We start from the raw sequence: 18,000 nt of genomic DNA, 5'->3' as shown, positions 1-18,000 counted from the left end.
TGGTGCACTACCTTTACTGTTAGCGGTGATAACATAAGCAAATATTTGAAGGGAAATTAGCCCCGCCGATAGGTCGACAGAAGGTGGGCTCTGGTCTTCAATTTAATAAAGCCAGATATGAAGATATTTTGAAGTCTGAGTCATGTTTATCTTTGTACAAATTTAGAAAAGGAGATAAGGACGCTGAAGAATGTTAGAGGAGTGTTTGCCAATTTCTTAAATGCCTGTTGGCAGAGCCGAGCTTTGGATTTAGATCAATTGTACAATACAGTATATACAAAAAAAATTTTTATATAATTCTTAAGTGGGGATTTATCTAAACCATTTTATGAAATGGATTTAAAAGAACTGTCAACGTTTACTGCCAACGTGGTTTACAACTGTGCAAGGCGGCCATATTGCCTGCTTACCTTAAAACAGAACTTGGCTGTATCTGAGCACCACAAACTGAAAGCGCGCTACTTAATTCATTTTTATTATTCAAAGCAAACCCCCCCTCAATCCATCCTCTGTGCTTTATTTTGTACAGAAATCACCATTCCTCCCATCCCCTTAGCTCGTCACCCCCCACCATTCCTCCCATTCTAAGAGGATGGAGGGGGAAAAGGAGCCAAGGGTCAGCCTTTCTCCACCTCTATACCCTTGAAATAATTTTTAGGTTCTGGGGAATGCTCTAATAAAATCAGTTGTTCAGGGACCAGTGAGAAGAATGTTCCTTACATTGGTGATCAGTGGGAAGAATGTTCCTTACATTGGTGATCAGTGAGAAGAATGTTCCTTACATTGGTGATCAGTGAGAAGAATGTTCCTTACATTGGTGATCAGTGAGAAGAATGTTCCTTACATTGGTGATCAGTGAGAAGAATGTTCCTTACATTGGTGATCGGTGAGAAGAATGTTCCTTACATTGGTGATCAGTGGGAAGAATGTTCCTTACATTGGTGATCGGTGAGAAGAATGTTCCTTACATTGGTGATCAGTGAGAAGAATGATCCTTACATTGGTGATCAGTGAGAAGAATGATCCTTACATTGGTGATCAGTGGGAAGAATGTTCCTTACATTGGTGATCGGTGAGAAGAATGTTCCTTACATTGGTGATCAGTGAGAAGAATGATCCTTACATTGGTGATCAGTGAGAAGAATGATCCTTACATTGGTGATCAGTGAGAAGAATGATCCTTACATTGGTGGTCAGTGAGAAGAATGATCCTTACATTGGTGATCGGTGAGAAGAATGCTCCTTACATTGGTGATCAGTGAGAAGAATGTTCCTTACATTGGTGATCAGTGAGAAGAATGTTCCTTACATTGGTGATCAGTGGGAAGAATGTTCCTTACATTGGTGATCAGTGGGAAGAATGTTCCTTACATTGGTGATCAGTGAGAAGAATGTTCCTTACATTGGTGATCAGTGAGAAGAATGTTCCTTACATTGGTGATCAGTGGGAAGAATGTTCCTTACATTGGTGATCAGTGGGAAGAATGTTCCTTACATTGGTGATCAGTGAGAAGAATGTCCCTTACATTGGTCTTCAGTGGGAAGAATGTCCCTTACATTGGTGATCAGTGAGAAGAATGTTCCTTACATTGGTGATCAGTGGGAAGAATGTTCCTTACATTGGTGATCAGTGAGAAGAATGTTCCTTACATTGGTCTTCAGTGAGAAGAATGTTCCTTACATTGGTGATCGGTGAGAAGAATGTCCCTTACATTGGTGGTCAGAATGCCATCCATATAGATAGCTTAAAAAAAAAGAAGATAATTGATGTCATGCTGATGACTGTGTGCAGGAGAAGGTCTTCATAAAGAAGAAATATACCCAAACAAATCCAGCGTACTGTTACTACGGTTTAACAATTCATTGAGAATCCCTGAGCTTTGCGCTCGCTGTGCGGAGTCTAGTATATCTATAATTTGCAGGTAGTGTCATTCGTGCATCAGGCGGTAATATACGTAGCGTGGTGGAGAGTGGGCGGAGCTTATAACCTTTACGGGGAGCAATCTAAAATATTGCCTGGTATGCACATTCCTCTTCCCCTTCGTATGAATAATAATAGTATTTAAAAAGGTCACATACAAGGGCATCTTAAATAAAAGAACACAGTCCCTCTATATCATATATTAGGAGTGCAAAAAAAAAAAAAAGATGTAGAAGAATTATTAAAATGCCCACTTGCCTATCCTGTCTGCCTTTGTTGTATGAGGATTTACTAGGGTCTCTTTCAAAATGCACTATATTATCAAAAGTATTGGGACGCCTGCCTTTACATGCACATGAACTTTAATGGCATCCCAGTCTTAGTCTGTAGGGTTCAATATTGAGTTGGCTCCGCCCTTTGCAGCTATAACAGCTTCAACTCTTCTGGGAAGGCCGTCCACAAGGTTTAGGAGGGTGTCTATGGGGAATGTTTGACCGTTCTTCCAGAAGTGCATTTGTGAGGTCAGGCACATGATGTTGAATGAAAAGGCCTGACTCACAGTCTCTGCTCTAATTCATCCCAAATGTGTTCTGTCGAGTTGCGGCCAGGGCTCTGTGCAGGCCAGTCAAGTTCCTCCTCCCCAAACCCGCTCATCCATGTCTTTATGGACCTTGCTTTATGCACTGGTCTAAATCATTTGGTGGAGGGGGAATTATGGTGTGGGGGTCGTTTTTCAGAGGTTGGGCTTGGCCCCTTAGTTTCAGTGATGGGAACTCTTATGCCGCGTACACACGACCGAACTTTCTGGCAGACTAGGTCCGACGGACTTTCGGCGGAGTTCCGATGGACTTTCTGAACAAATGGACTTGGCCACACACGAACGGTTTAACTCAGTTCGAAAGTCCGTTCGTTTTGAACGTGATGACGTACGACGGGACTAAAAAAGGAAGTTCAGTAGCTTCCTTTTGCGTCGTGTTTGGTCCGTCAGACCAGCGCGGTTTTCCCGATCGGACAGATTTGAAACATATTTTATTTCTAGGTCCGTCTGATTTATTTATTTTTAAACGAAAAACCATCGGATTAGCCCACACTCGATCGGATTGTCCGACGGACTGATTCCGTCGGACCTAGTCTGCCGGAAAGTCCGGTCGTGTGTACACGGCATTACGGCGTCGGCATACCAAGACATTTTGGACAATTTCATGCTCCTAGCTTAGTGGGAACAGTTTGGGGACGGCCCCTTCCTGTTCCATCATGACTGTCCACCAGTGCGCAAAGCAAGGTCCATAAAGACATGGATGAGCGAGTTTGGGGTGGAGGAACTTGACTGACCTGCGCAGAGTCCTGACCTCAACCCAATAGAACACCATTGGGGATGAATTTGAGTGGAGACTGCAAGATGTTTTATGAGAAGGCAGTCTCAGCTCTAATTCATCCCAAAGGTGCTCTATCGGGTTGAGCCTTTCGGCTTCATTTCCCGGTTCCCTACTGCGCATGCGCGAGCCGCGCTGCGCAATAAGGACGCTCCCCGCTGCCTCTGGGATCTGTGTGTTTCCCAGCAGGCCGCGGGCACTTGCGGGAAGGGGCGGGCACTTGCGGAAAGGGGCGTAAGTTACGCCCCTTTCCGCAGAGAGCTATCCCGGAAGTGGGTGCAGTTACCTGGATTATCCAGGTAACTGCACCCCCCTCCCCCCTGAAAGGTGCCGATTGTGGCACCGGAGGGGGGGAGGGTTCCGATGAGCGGAAGGTCCACTTTAGGGTGGACCTCCGCTTTAAAGGAAAAACTACGCAAGGAGTGTGTTCCACATTATTAAAGCGGAGGTCCACCCTAAAGTGGACCTCCGCTCATCGGAACCCTCCCCCCCTCCGGCGCCACAATTGGCACCTTTCAGGGGGGAGGGGGGTGCAGATACCTGTACAGTACAGGTATTCTGCACCCACTTCCGGGATAGCCCTCTGCGGAAAGGGGCGTAGATTACGCCCCTTTCCGCAAGTGCGCCGCTGCCTGCTGGGAAACACACAGATCCCAGAGGCAGCGGGGACCATCCTTATTGCGCAGCGCGATTCGCGCATGCGCAGTAGGGAACCGGGAAATGAAGCCGAAAGGCTCCATTTTCTGATTCCCATACCCAAGATGGCGGCGGCAGCACCCGACAAGACGATCTAGAGATCGGCTTCGGGTGCCGACATCGCGGGCGCGCTGGACAGGTAAGTGTCACTATTTTAAAAGTCAGCAGCTGCAGTATTTGTAGCTGCTGGCTTTTAAAAAAAAAAAAACGCGGAGTCCCGGCGGACTCCCGCTTTAAGCAGAGCGCCATTTTCAAGCAATATGGGGAAGAAAAAGGATCTTTCTGCTCCTTAAAAGAGTAAAATAGTTCAATACAAGTTCAATACCTTGGACAAGGTATGAAAACATTAGATATTTCACGAAAAAATGTAAGCGCGATCATCGCACTAGTAAGAGATTTGTGGCTGATTCAGAGCACAAGACGGGTTTCGTGCAGATAAAGGCACATCGAGGAAGATTTCTGCCAGATTCATGCATCGGATCAAGGGAGCAGCTGCTAAAACCCCATTACATAGCAGAAAACAGATATTTGAAGCTGCTGGTGCCTCTGGATTCCCACGGACAACAAGATGTAGAGTCCTCCAGAGTCTTACAACTGTGCATAAAAAGCCTTCCATTCGGCCACCACTAACCAATGCTCACCAGCAGAAACGGCTGCATTGGGGAGAAAACTACATGGAGACTAATTTTTTAACTGTCCTGTTCACTGATGAGTGCCGTGCAACCCTGGATGGTCCAGATGGGTGGAGTAGTGGATGGTTGGTGGTCGGCCGCCCTGTTCCAACAAGGCTGCGACCTCAGCAAGGCGGTGGTGGAGTCACGTTTTGGGCCGGAATCATGGGAAGAGAGCTGGTCGGCCCCTTTAGCCCTTGTACACACAGTCGGACATTCCGACAACAAAATCCATCTTATTTTGTCCGAAACTGGTGTTGCATACACACGGTCGGACAAAGTTGTCAGAAAATCCGATCGTTCGTAACGCGATGACGTTATTTCGTTACAACGGGACTACGTTCAGGATAGTAGCCAATAGCTTTGGTCTAGGAATTTGATCTGAGCATGCGTGGCACTTTGTCCGATCGGAATTCTCTACAAACGATCGGACAAAGTGCGATCGGATCATGTTGTCGGAAAATTTTATAGCCCAGCTCTAAAACTTTGTCGGTCGGATATTCCGACGGAAAAACAGTCTGATGGAGCCGACACACGGTCGCATTATCCGACAACACGGTCCGATCTGACATTTTTCCGTCGGGGCAATACGAGGAGAGAAAGTCATGGTGTGGGGCCTCCATCCTCCCCTGACCTCAAGCCTATTGAGAACCTTTTTGGAGCATCCTCAAGCAAAAGATCTACGAGGGTGGGAGGCAGTTTACATCCAAACAGCAGCTCTGGGAGGCTATTCTGACATCTTGCAATCAAATTCAAGCAGAGACCGTCCAAAAACTCACACGTTCAATGGATGCCAAGACTTGTGAAGCTGCATATCAAATAAGGGGTCCTATGCTAAAATGTAACATGACCTGTTAAAATGTTTAAAAAGTTAAAATGTTGCTCAAAGTTTGATTCGAAATAGCTTTTGATTTCAGTAAATATGCTGTAAACCTGCTGTGCGTAATAATTTGGAACAGTGCATTGTAAGTTTTTTTTTTTTTTTTATTTTTTTTTTTTTTTGTTTAGCTGTTTTTTAACTGTTATCATTAGGAGGTTTGTTCAATAAAATTTGAATTGTACTCTTAATAGTTGATAACATGAGAATTATTATCAGTTATTTAGGTAAATGAGAAAAATATCATTGGCATAATAATTTGGAACAGGGTGCATAGCAACCGGAATTTACTTTACTAAAGTCAGGTGGAATTTGGATTGGTTTGGCTACTGTGGGTTGTTGTGCATTGTTTGTTATTTGTATTACTACATAAGCTGACATGACGCTTGAAATTTGTTCTCCGTTCTTTGATTTTGTAAAGTCGTTTTCTTTTCATTGGGTGTTTGGTAATAGATACATTTATGTTTTCATTGTGTTGTATGTATTGTGAGTAAGGTTGTCTATTTTGTTCTTCTTTATAGTGGTAGCGGAATGCCGGGCGTCTCTACAGCAAAAAAGTGGCAGCGAGCCGCCATCGCTAGAACCATCACAAGTCACACAAGAGGCCGAGAACATTTCTGTTGTGGAGCGGACTCCCACACCTCCTGTCCCAACCAGTCCTGAAGTAAGTAGCACCTTTCCTAGCCAACTAGTCTATCATAAACTGAGATACCCAACCCAGGTTGAAAAGATGTACGTTGCACCTTAGAATTGGATCTATGTTACTATATGAGGACTATTCTATCCACAATATTCTAATACCAAGGTTCTTCAGGGAAAACCTCCCCAGCCCCCATTCCTAGCCAGCTAGCCTATCCTAAACTGAGATACCCAACCCAGGTTGAGAAGATGTACGTTGCACCTTAGAACTGTATTTATGTTACTATATGTCACGTACCTGGTGGAGGAGCCCAGAATGCAGGGAGCGGCCTTTCGTAAGCCTCTGGCTCGAGATTCCCTGGAAGTGGGGACAGGAATTCTAGAGTTCAGAAGGCACAAGTGCCGAGCTGGTGAAGAGTAGAACCAGCCCTGGAGCTGACAGCAGACAACGGCAGGCACAGGAGGTCAGCCTGGAACAGCTGGTAGGCAGGCAGCAGCCGGCAGCGGGCACAGTAGGTCAGACTGGAACATCTGGCAGGCAGGCAGCAGCAGGCACAGGTGGTCGGACTGGAACAGCTGGCAGGCAGGCAGCAGACAACAGCAGGCACAGGTGGTCAGACTGGAACAGCTGTCAGGCAGGCAGCAGACAACAGCAGGCACAGGTGGTCAGACTGGAACAGCTGGCAGAAGAAGCGAGGTCAAGGTACAAGCCGGGTCGGTAACAGGCGGGCAGCAACGGTACACAGGAGAAGGCAGAAGCGTAGTCAAACAGTCCGAAGGTCAAAGGCTGGCAGCAAGCAGGTGTCACCTGGAACAGGCCGGGTAACAAGGATCAGGAACAATCAGGTAAGCAGGAGACAAAGTAACCGGACACGCTGTAGACTGGACAGCACAGAGGCACTGTAACAGATTCCTTAAGTAGCCCTTTGGGCGACAAGAATGGTCGCACGGCGTGCCTGCGCGCGCCCGCGTGAAATCGTGCAGCTGTTCGTGACCCCGTGCACCCGCGTGCGCCCGTTCGTACCATCGCGCACCCGCGTGCGCTCGTTCGCAACATCGTGCACCCGCCTGCGCCCGTTTGTACCTACACGCACCCGCGTGCGTCCATTCGCGCCAACGCGCGCCCAAGGATACCTGTTAACTCTCAACGAGGGGATTCCGTGGGTAGGCCTTCCATAAACCACTGGATTCCGGAGACGACCATGACACTATATGAGGACTATTCTATCTACAATATTCTAATATCAAGGTTCTTCAAGTAAAACCTCCCCAGCCCCCATTCCTAGCCAACTAGTCTATCCTAAACTGAGATACCCAACCCAACCCAGGTTGAGAAGATGTACGTTGCACCTTAGAACTGTATCTATGTTACTATATGAGGACTATTCTATCTACAGTATTCTAATACCAAGGTTCTTCAAGGAAAACCTCCCCAGCCTCCATTCCTAGCCAACTAGTCTATCCTAAACTGAGATACCCAACCCAACCCAGGTTGAGAAGATGTACGTTGCACCTTAGAACTGTATCTATGTTACTATATGAGGGCAATGATAGAACATACAATACTCTAATACCGGGGTTGTTCAGGAAAAGCAAAACCTGCCCAGCCCATATCCCTAGCCAATAAGTCTTAATAATCTTAAACTGAAATGCCCAACCCACATTGACAAAGATGTAAGTAGTTCCTTAGAGCTATATCTATGTTGTTAAATGAGGTCAATAATAGAATATCCACTTGCTGACCGCAATGTTTTTTTAGGTATTTTTTTTTTCAACCAGCGTTTCTGTTTCTTATAAAAGCAGTCAGAGCGGGTGATTATCTGCTGGATCGCTTTTAGAAGCAGAGGGAGGGGTCCCCCGCCCATACTTCACGAAGCTTGTCACATAGGCGAGGGGAGACCAGATCGTCTCTGATCACCTCTATGATCTAGGCGGCATGCCGTCATTTCCGGTCTACAGCGAAAGTACACAAATTGTACTTACCCTGGCAGAATTTGATGATTTCTTGGCCATTTTTCAAAGAATATTAATGATAACACAAAAACTTTTCTTTCACTCATGGTCAGTGTTTGGCTGAAGCCATTTCTTATCAATCAACTTTTTTTACTCTTTTTTAAATCATAATGGCAACAGAAACTACCCAGATGACCCTTATCAAAAGTTTTCATACCCCAGTTCTTAATACCGTGTATCGCCCCCTTTAACATCAATGACAGCTTGAAGTCTTTTGTGGTATTTGTGGATGAGGCTCTTTATCTTCTCAGATGGTAAAGCTGCCCATTCCTCTTAGAAAAAAGCCTCCAGTACCTGAAAATTCTTGGGCTGTGTTGCATGAACGGTACGTCTGAGAATCTCCCCAGAGTGGCTCAATGATATTGAGGTCAGGAGACTGAGATGGACACTCCAGAACCTTCGCTTTATTCTGCTGTAGCCAATGACAGGTCAACTTGGCCTTGTGTTTTGGATCATTGTCATGTTGGAATGTCCAAGTACGTCCCATGAGCAGCTTCCTGGCTGATGAATGCAAATGTTCCTCCAGTATTTTTTGATAACATGCTGCATTCATCTTGCCATCAGTTTTGCCCAAATATCCTTTGCCTTTGTAGCTCACACATCCCCAAAACATCAGTAATCCACCTCCGTACCTTTCATCATAGGCCTTGTTGACTCCTCTCCAAATGTAGCATTTATGGTTGTGGCCAAAAAGCTCATTTTTGGTCTCATCACTCCAAATGACTTTGTGCCGGAAGGTTTGAGGCTTGTCTCTGTGCTCTTTGGCATGTTGTAAGTAGGATACTTTGTGGTGTTTGCGTAGTAATGGCTTTCTTCTGGCGACTCGACCAAGCAGCCCATCGTTCTTCAAGTGCCTCCTTATTGTGCATCTTGAAACAGCCGCACCACATGTTTTCAGAGAGTCCTGTATTTCACCGGAAGTTATTTGTGGGTTTTTCTTTGCATCCCGAACAATTTTTCTGGCAGTTGGTCTGAAATTTTAGTTGGTCTACCTGACCGTGGTTTGGCATCAACAGAACCCCTCATTTTCCACTTCTTGATTAAAGTTTGAACACTGCTGATTGGCTTTCTCAATTCCTTGGATATCCCTTCCCTGTTTTATACAGTTCAACTACCTTTTCCCGCAGATCCTTTGACGATTCTTTTGCTTTCCCCATGACTCAGAATCCAGAAACGTCAGTGCAGCACTGGATGAAAGATGCAAGGGTCTGTCAGGAGTCCAGAAACTCATTGACCTTTTATACACACACACTAATTACAAGCAAATAGATCACAGGTGAGGATGGTTACCTTTTAATAGCCATTCACACCCCTTTGTGTCAACTTGTGTGCATGTTATCAGGCCAAAATCACCAGGGGTGTGTAAACTTTTGATCAGGGTGATTTGGGTAGTTTCTGTTGTAAGTTATGATTTTAAAAAGAGTCAACACAGTTAATGCATAATAAATGGCTTCAGCCAAACACTAACCATGAGTGAAAGAAAAGTTTTTTTTTGTGTTTATCATTCATAGTCATAGTCCTAGAAAAATGGCCAAGAAATCATAAATTCTGCCAAGGTATGTAAACTTGTGAGAACAACTGTGTGTGTGTTTATATATATATGTGTATATATATGTGTATATATATATGTGTGTGTATATATATATATATATATATACACACACACAATTATTTTTAGTTTATATTTTATAGAAATATATATATATATATACACACACACCCATAGATATACACACGCACACAATTATTTTTAGATTATATTTATTTTATATTATATAGAAATAAAAATTATATATATATATATATATATATATATATATATATATATATACACAATTATTTTTAGATTATATTTTATATTATAATATATATATATATATATATATTATAATATAAAATATAATCCTAAAAATAATTGTGTGTGTGTGTGTATATATATATATATATATACACACGCACACATTTATTTTTAGATTATATTTATTTTATATTATATAGAAATAAAAATTATATATATATATATATATATATATATATATATATATATATATATATATATATATATATATATATATATATATATACACGCACACAATTATTTTTAGATTATATTTTATATTATAATATATATATATATATATATATATATATATATATATATATATATATATATATATATTATAATATAAAATATAATCTAAAAATAATTGTGTGTGTGTGTTTTATTTATATATATATATATATATATATATATATATATATATATATATAATCTTTTTTTTATTTTTTTTTTATTTCTATATAATATAAAATAAATATAATCTAAAAATAATTATGTGCGTGTGTATTTATATATATGTATGTATATATGTGTGTATATATAATATAATTATATAAAATATAATCTAAAAATAATTGTGTGCGTGTGTATATGTATGTGTGTATATATATATATATATGTATATGTATTTATATTACACAGTTGTTCTCACAAGTTTACATACCCTGGTAGAATTTATGATTTCTTGGCCATTTTTCTATGATTATATGTGTGTGTGTATATATATATATATATATATATATATATATATATATATATATATAAATATTTAAAAAAATGTTTGTGGGTTCTAAGTAATTTTCTAGCAAAAAAATACATATTTGTATTTGTAAACAAAAATTGTCAAAAAGGCCTGGTGGGTATACGATACTTTTAATACTGCTCCTCCCCAACCGATTCCTGGGGAGAGGGACATTGGTGGTGACACAAGTGGAATCGGTTGGAGTGGAGCACAACGCAGAGCTCAAATCGTTTTATTTTAAAGGAATTGCAGCACAAGTGTATTGCGCTTCTATTTGCACCATTGCATTTTAACATTGGGGAATGCACTTTATGGACATTTGCACTTTCGAAAAAAAAAATGTATGTATCAATTGTATAAGATTTTTGAATTGGTTTGTTGATTTTTAACACAGGGATTTGCATTAGTTAGTTACTTTTAGGGTAAGCACAGCTTTTTATTCTTTACATCCTTTAATAATAAACTGCGTGCTGGTGATGGGTGATTGAAGAAAAGGAAACGGGAATCTTTTTTGCATATAATAGGGTTGGTTCCCAATAGCAAAAAAAAAAGTTGAATGCATTTCTTTAAATTCTTTCCATTGAATGCTGAGACCTTCTGCAAGAAGTTGTTCCTCTCTGTGTGATAGACCATGTCATCTTTACTGGTCTGATGAAAACAAATGAATGACATTAGGATTAAAAAAAAAAAAGGCAAAATGTGTCTTTCATTATATAAAACATAAGTGTAGCGCTACATCCACCCTCCTCCTGATCCTTCACATTCTCTATATTTCATCTTGTTGGTTCTACAAATGGTTTCCCTAGCATCTGATGGTCATTATTATTATTATTATTATTATTATTATCCTCCTTAATATAAAGGCTGCATTATTCAGCACATTCCTCCAATACTCCACGGACAATAAGATAAACTCTTTCACCCTCGCGAGGAATGAGTTGACTACCCATCTGGTAAGTTTGGATGGAGATCCTGGGGTCCCACAGAGTTGTGTTCCTGCACTGAGGGCTGGATGGAGTCTCCTAAATCAGTCACAGCCTGGCAAAGTCCGCGCTCCCCGTCCAAGCTTGGATCCGTGCCCGGCCTTCTTTTGCGGGCCGAGGATATTGCTTTGTTTATTTTCATGATGAATGTGTTTTCGGAAAAGTATTCCTTTTTTTTTTTTACATAACAGTAATTCAATTTCTCCCGTTTTTCTATTTTGGTTGCTGTACTACATGTATGAATTCTTCTCTCTGGCCCCTTTTCCTTGCTGTTGCTTTTTTTTTTTTTTTTCTTTCTTTCTTTTCAATTTTTGTTGCTTTTAGAAAACCTTTTTAATGCCTCGTTCTTCTCTGTTTCCTCCTCCGTTTTCTGTCTCCTCAGTTTTCCTCCTGCTCGGACAGCTCAGAGTTTACAAGCCATAAACTGGTAGGATTTCACAATCGTTTCTCAATTGGAGACGTGATTCATTTTTGCTTCCAACAGCCCTGGCAAAAAAAAAAAAAAAAATTTAAACAGATAACATGGCTTCGGTGTATTCCCCATCAGAAAGTCAATTTCTGCGTAAATCCCAAATTATCATTTAACTACTTCAATACCGGGCACTTACACCCCCTTCCTGCCCAGGCCAGCTTTCAGCGCTGTCGCTGTTTAAATGACAATTGTGCGGTCATGCTACACTGTACCCAAACAGAATTTTTATCATTTTTGTTCCCACAAATGGTGCTTTCTTTTGGTGGTATTTGATCAACTCTTTTTTTTTTTTTTTTTTGCTAAACAAATAAAAAAAAAAGACCTAAAATTTTGAAAAAATACGTTTTTCTTTTGTTTCTGTTATAAAATGTTAAGTTTTCTCTTTCACTGATGGGCACTGATAAGGCGGCACCAATGAGGTGGCACTGGGCACTGATGGGTGGCACTAATATGAAGCACTGATGGACATTGATAGGTGGCACTCATGGGTGGCACTGGTGGGCACTGATAGTCTACAGTTTGGTGAGGAACAATGTCCTTTTTCCATCATGATGGAGCACCTTGCCATAAGACAAACGTGATAACGAAGTGTCTTGGGGAACAAAACCATCGAAATTTTGAGTCCGTGGCCAGTAAACTCTCCAGATAACTCTCCAGAGAAGAATGTTCCTTACTTTGGTGATCAGTGAGAAGAATGTCCATTACACTGGTGATCAGTGGGAAGAATGTTCCTTACATTGGTGATTAGTGAGAAGAATGTTCTTTACATTGGTGATCAGTGAGAAGAATGTTCCTTACATTGGTGATCAGTGAGAAGAATGTTCCTTACATTGGTGATCAGTGGGAAGAATGTTCCTTACATTGGTGATCAGTGAGAAGAATGTTCCTTACATTGGTGATCAGAGGAAAGAATGTTCCTTACATTGGTGATCAGTGGGAAGAATGTTCCTTACATTGGTGATCAGTGGGAAGAATGTTCCTTACATTGGTGATTAGTGAGAAGAATGTTCCTTACATTGGTGATCAGTGAGAAGAATGTTCCTTACATTGGTGATCAGTGAGAAGAATGTTCCTTACATTGGTGATCAGTAGGAAGAATGTTCCTTACATTGGTGATCAGTAGGAAGAATGTTCCTTACATTGGTGATCAGTGGGAAGAATGTTCCTTACATTGGTGATCAGTAGGAAGAATGTTCCTTACATTGGTGATCAGTAGGAAGAATGTTCCTTACATTGGTGATCAGTGGGAAGAATGTCCCTTACATTGGTGATCAGTGAGAAGAATGTTCCTTACATTGGTGATCAGTGAGAAGAATGTTCCTTACATTGGTGATCAGTAGGAAGAATGTCCCTTACATTGGTGATCAGTAGGAAGAATGTTCCTTACATTGGTGATCAGTAGGAAGAATGTTCCTTACATTGGTGATCAGTGAGAAGAATGTTCCTTACATTGGTGATCAGTGAGAAGAATGTTCCTTACATTGGTGATCAGTGAGAAGAATGCTCCTTACATTGGTGATCAGTAGGAAGAATGTTCCTTACATTGGTGATCAGTAGGAAGAATGTTCCTTACATTGGTGATCAGTGGGAAGAATGTTCCTTACATTGGTGATCAGTGAGAAGAATGTTCCTTACATTGGTGATCAGTGGGAAGAATGTTCCTTACATTGGTGATCAGTAGGAAGAATGTTCCTTACATTGGTGATCAGTGAGAAGAATGTTCCTTACATTGGTGATCAGTGGGAAGAATGTTCCTTACATTGGTGATCAGTGGGAAGAATGTTCCTTACATTGGTGATCAGTGGGAAGAATGTTCCTTACATTGGTGATCAGTGGGAAGAATGTTCCTTACATTGGTGATCAGTGGGAAGAATGTCCCTTACATTGGTGATCAGTGGGAAGAATGAGACCCTTACCAGCTTTGAATTGCTGTCATGCTGCTGGTTTTGCCAAGTGGCATTAACCCTGGCACAGTTCATTCAGCTACAGTTTAAGGAGTCCTTAAGATGAACCCAGGCTGAGAATGGTGACACCTGGGTACAATATCTTTATCCATGTAATGTGCTCTTATTGGCCCACCACTAAATATATAGTGGCGATGGCAATAGTCCTGGTTTCTCTGCCACCATAAAAATTCATATAGGTGAATTGCGGCTCTTATACACCTAATTCTCTCCGGATACAACTCCCTGCAGTATAAAATATAAAGAAAATACTCAAATTCTTTTTTTTTTCCTGCAATAGACTTTTTTTTTTTTTTCCATGCCCAACAATCTTCTCTTGGAAAACACATTAGACACTCGGCGCTGCCAAGTTTTTGTTTTTGCTGATCAAGTTTTTTTTTTTTTTCTTTTCCTGAAAAGATTAAATACAGATTAGACTTTATAATGAAATTGGAGCTATCGCTTTTTCTCTATGAATGATGGGTTCGTGCTTTGCTATGACTCTATTAAAGTAATCGCCCCTAAATGGAATATCTTCTGCTTTGTTGTTGGTCCAATAAACATGTAAATGGCAGGAGAATGGAGCTTTCTTCCTGTCCAGGGAATTTCACTTTGGACTCGTTTTTGAATAATAAAAATAAAATAAAAAAAAAAAAGAGATAAAGAGCAGTCTTTCTGCTTTACCTGCTGTCATCTGGAAAAGAAGAAAGTAGAATACAGTGCATACTTTACATTTTTTATTTAAAAAAAAAAAAAAAAAAAAACAGATAACATGGCTTCGGTGTATTCCCCATCAGAAAGCCCATTTCTGCATAAACCCAAATTATCATTTAACTACTTCAATACTGGGCACTTACACCCCCTTCCTGTCCAGGCCAGCTTTCAGCGCTGTCGCTGTTTAAAATGACAATTGTGCGGTCGTGCTACACTGTACCCAAACAGAATTTTTATCATTTTGTTCCCACAAATGGTGCTTTCTTTTGGTGGTATTTGTTCAACTCTTTATTTTTTTAATTTTTATTTTTTTTATTTTTTGCTAAACAAATAAAAAAAAGACCTAAAATTTGAAAAAAAAAACGTTTTTTTTCTTTTGTTTCTGTTATAAAATGTTAAGTTTTCTCCTTCACTGATGGGCACTGATAAGGCGGAACCAATTGGGTGGCACTGATATGCAGCACTGATGGACATTGATAGGTGGTACTCATGGGTGGCACTGGTGGGCACTGATTAGTCTACGGTTTGGTCCTTTTTCCATCATGATGGAGCACCATGCCATAAGATTAACGTGATAACGAAGTGTCTTGGGGAACAAAACCATCGAAATTTTGAGTCCGTGGCCAGTAAACTCTCCAGATAACTCTCCATATTTTTATTATTCAAAACGAGTCCAAAGTGAAATTCCATGGACAGGAAAAAAGCTCCATTCTCCTGCCATTTACATGTTTATTTTATTTTTTTTATTCAGTAGAAGCCGGAGAGTGGAAAGGTGAGAAGAACTGATTGCCCGTGGGCTAAGCAATTAAATGCTGCCTTTTTGGTTTCCTATGATGTGACGGATCCGATCCAACACTCCGCTTGAGTGCTTCCGTCTATATACCGCTTCCTAAGTCCTGGAACACAAGTCCAATGGATCTGGCTATAGGAACCCCCCAAGCACTAGACGACACCATTCTAAGCCCCTGTACACACGGGTCAGAGATTTCGACAACCAAATCCGTCTGATTTTGTCCGTCGGATCTTGTCCGAAACTGTTGCATACACACGGTCGGACCAAGTTGTCGAAAAATCCGATCTTTCAGAACGTGATGACGTAATTTCGTTACGATGGGACTACGTTCAGGCTAGTAGCTAATAGCTTTGATGTAGGAATTTGATCTGAGCATGCGTGGCACTTGGTCCGATCAAAATTCTCTACACGTGATCGGAAGAATGTCCGAGCGAACCAGTTGGTCGGGAAATATTTCCAACAAGTTGGAAAATTGGGTCCGACGGAATCAGTCCGATGCATACCACACACAGTCGGATTATCCGACAACGCGGTCCGATAGGACACATTCCGACGGATTCTCAGACCGTGTGTACAAGGGCTTAGGAGTACATCAGTAATGACCTTTATTTGAGATCTCACACAATATATATATATATATATATATATACAGCGGGGTGACTAAAAAACCTAACCCAATTAGCATGAGCTAATTATCTAATCAACACTCATACTAGTTTGACTGAAGGGATAAGACTTTTCGGCTCCTAGCTCACAATTCAATAAACATTACTATAAACATAAACAAAGGGTTAATTAGCACAAACAACAACGTTTGGAATGTCCTTACAAGCCAGACTAGACTCACATCATATATACAGCATTGAATCTGACTAGCACAGATTATAGTGGGGTTCTCATTCACCCTGTGCCCCTTAAAATCCAGCGCCCATAATCGATCGGCAAGAGGCTCGCACTCAGTCTTCTCAAAAAGCCTGTGTCCCGGCTAGGTCTGGCACACCTATGTATCTGTAGAATGGGGCCCATTGGAGTTCCTTCTGGTAGAAGTAGTTTTAAGAGCCCGTTCTGGCCAGAGCTGGTGTGGTGCATCGAGTGGCGTTGTCCAATGCAGCCATAAGAGAACATCTATATATAAAAAAAAAAGTTGTTCTGTAATCCTCCAGTTGCATCCCACACTATTAATAGATTAAAATATATTCATAAAGTGCGGCACAACCAAAGCAAATTATTATGTATCGCATCTAATCCCTACACCACATATATACTATGTGTGACCCACAAATGATACAGTGAGGGTGGGGAAAAAAAAAAGTATTGGATCCCCTTCAGATTTTGTACGTTTGCCCACTGACAAAATAGATGATCAGTCTATCATTTTAATGGTCGGTTTATTTGAAGAGTGAGAGACAGAATAACAACAAAAATATCCAGAAAAAAACGCATTTCAAAAAAGATATCAATTGGTTTTAATGAGGGAAATAAGTATCTGACCCCTTCCTAATAAATGACTTGGCAATCACAGGGGTCAGACGTTTCCTGTAGTTTGGCCACCAGGTTGGCACACATCTCAGGAGGGATTTTGTCCTCTTTGCAGATCCTCTCCAAGTCATTAAGGTTTCCAGTCTGACGTTTGGTAACTCGAACCCTCAGCTCCCTCCCACTTGTTTTCTATGGGATTAAGGTCTGGAGACTGGCTAGGCCACTCAAGGACCGTTATATGCTTTTTCTTGAGCCACTCCTTTGTTGCCTTGACCGTGTGTTTTGGGTCATTGCCATGCTGGAATACCCATCCACGACCCGTTTTCAATGCCTTGGCTGAGGGAAGGAGGTTCTCACCCAAGATTTGACAGTACATGGGACCTGTCTATCGTCCCATTGATGTGGTGAAGTTGTCCTGTCCCCTTAGCATAATATTTCCACCTCCATGTATGACAGTGGGGGATGGTGTTCTTGGGGTCATAGGCAGCATTCCTCCTCCTCCAAACACGGCGAGTTGAATTGATGATGGCAAAGATGTTGATTTTGGTCTCCTCTGACCACAACACTTTCCCCCAGTTCTCCTCTGAACCATTCAGATGTTCATTAGCAAACTTCAGACAGGCCTGTACATGTGATTTCTTGAGCAGGGAGCGCTGCAGGATTTCAGTCCTTCGCGGTGTAGTGTGTTACCAATTGTTTTCTTGGTGACTATGGTCCCAACTGCTTTGAGATCATTGACCAGATTCTCCCATGTAGTTCTGGGCTGATTCCTCACCGTTCTCCTGATCATTGAACCTCCATGAGGTGAGATCTTCCATGGAGCCCCCAGACCGAGGGTGATTGA

The 18,000-nt window shown here is 41.4% G+C and overlaps 1 protein-coding gene across 1 annotated transcript in view; it reads left to right on the top strand.

The window, feature by feature from the left end:
* The window catches only part of ZFYVE27 (zinc finger FYVE-type containing 27), a gene marked incomplete in the record, with an annotated part of 123,852 nt that overhangs the window by 42,243 nt on the left and 63,609 nt on the right, over window positions 1-18,000 (top strand). Inside the window, 2 exon segments of the mRNA XM_077455721.1 lie at window positions 6,060-6,202; window positions 12,138-12,182. Coding sequence (XP_077311847.1) covers window positions 6,060-6,202; window positions 12,138-12,182 — 188 coding nt within the window.

Source organism: Lithobates pipiens, unplaced genomic scaffold (genome assembly GCF_037356315.1).
Source record: "Lithobates pipiens isolate NorthernLeopardFrog02 unplaced genomic scaffold, aLitPip1_a1.2 Scaffold_25, whole genome shotgun sequence".
Taxonomy (NCBI): domain Eukaryota; kingdom Metazoa; phylum Chordata; class Amphibia; order Anura; family Ranidae; genus Lithobates; species Lithobates pipiens.
This window is presented reverse-complemented; position numbering and strand designations above follow the sequence as displayed.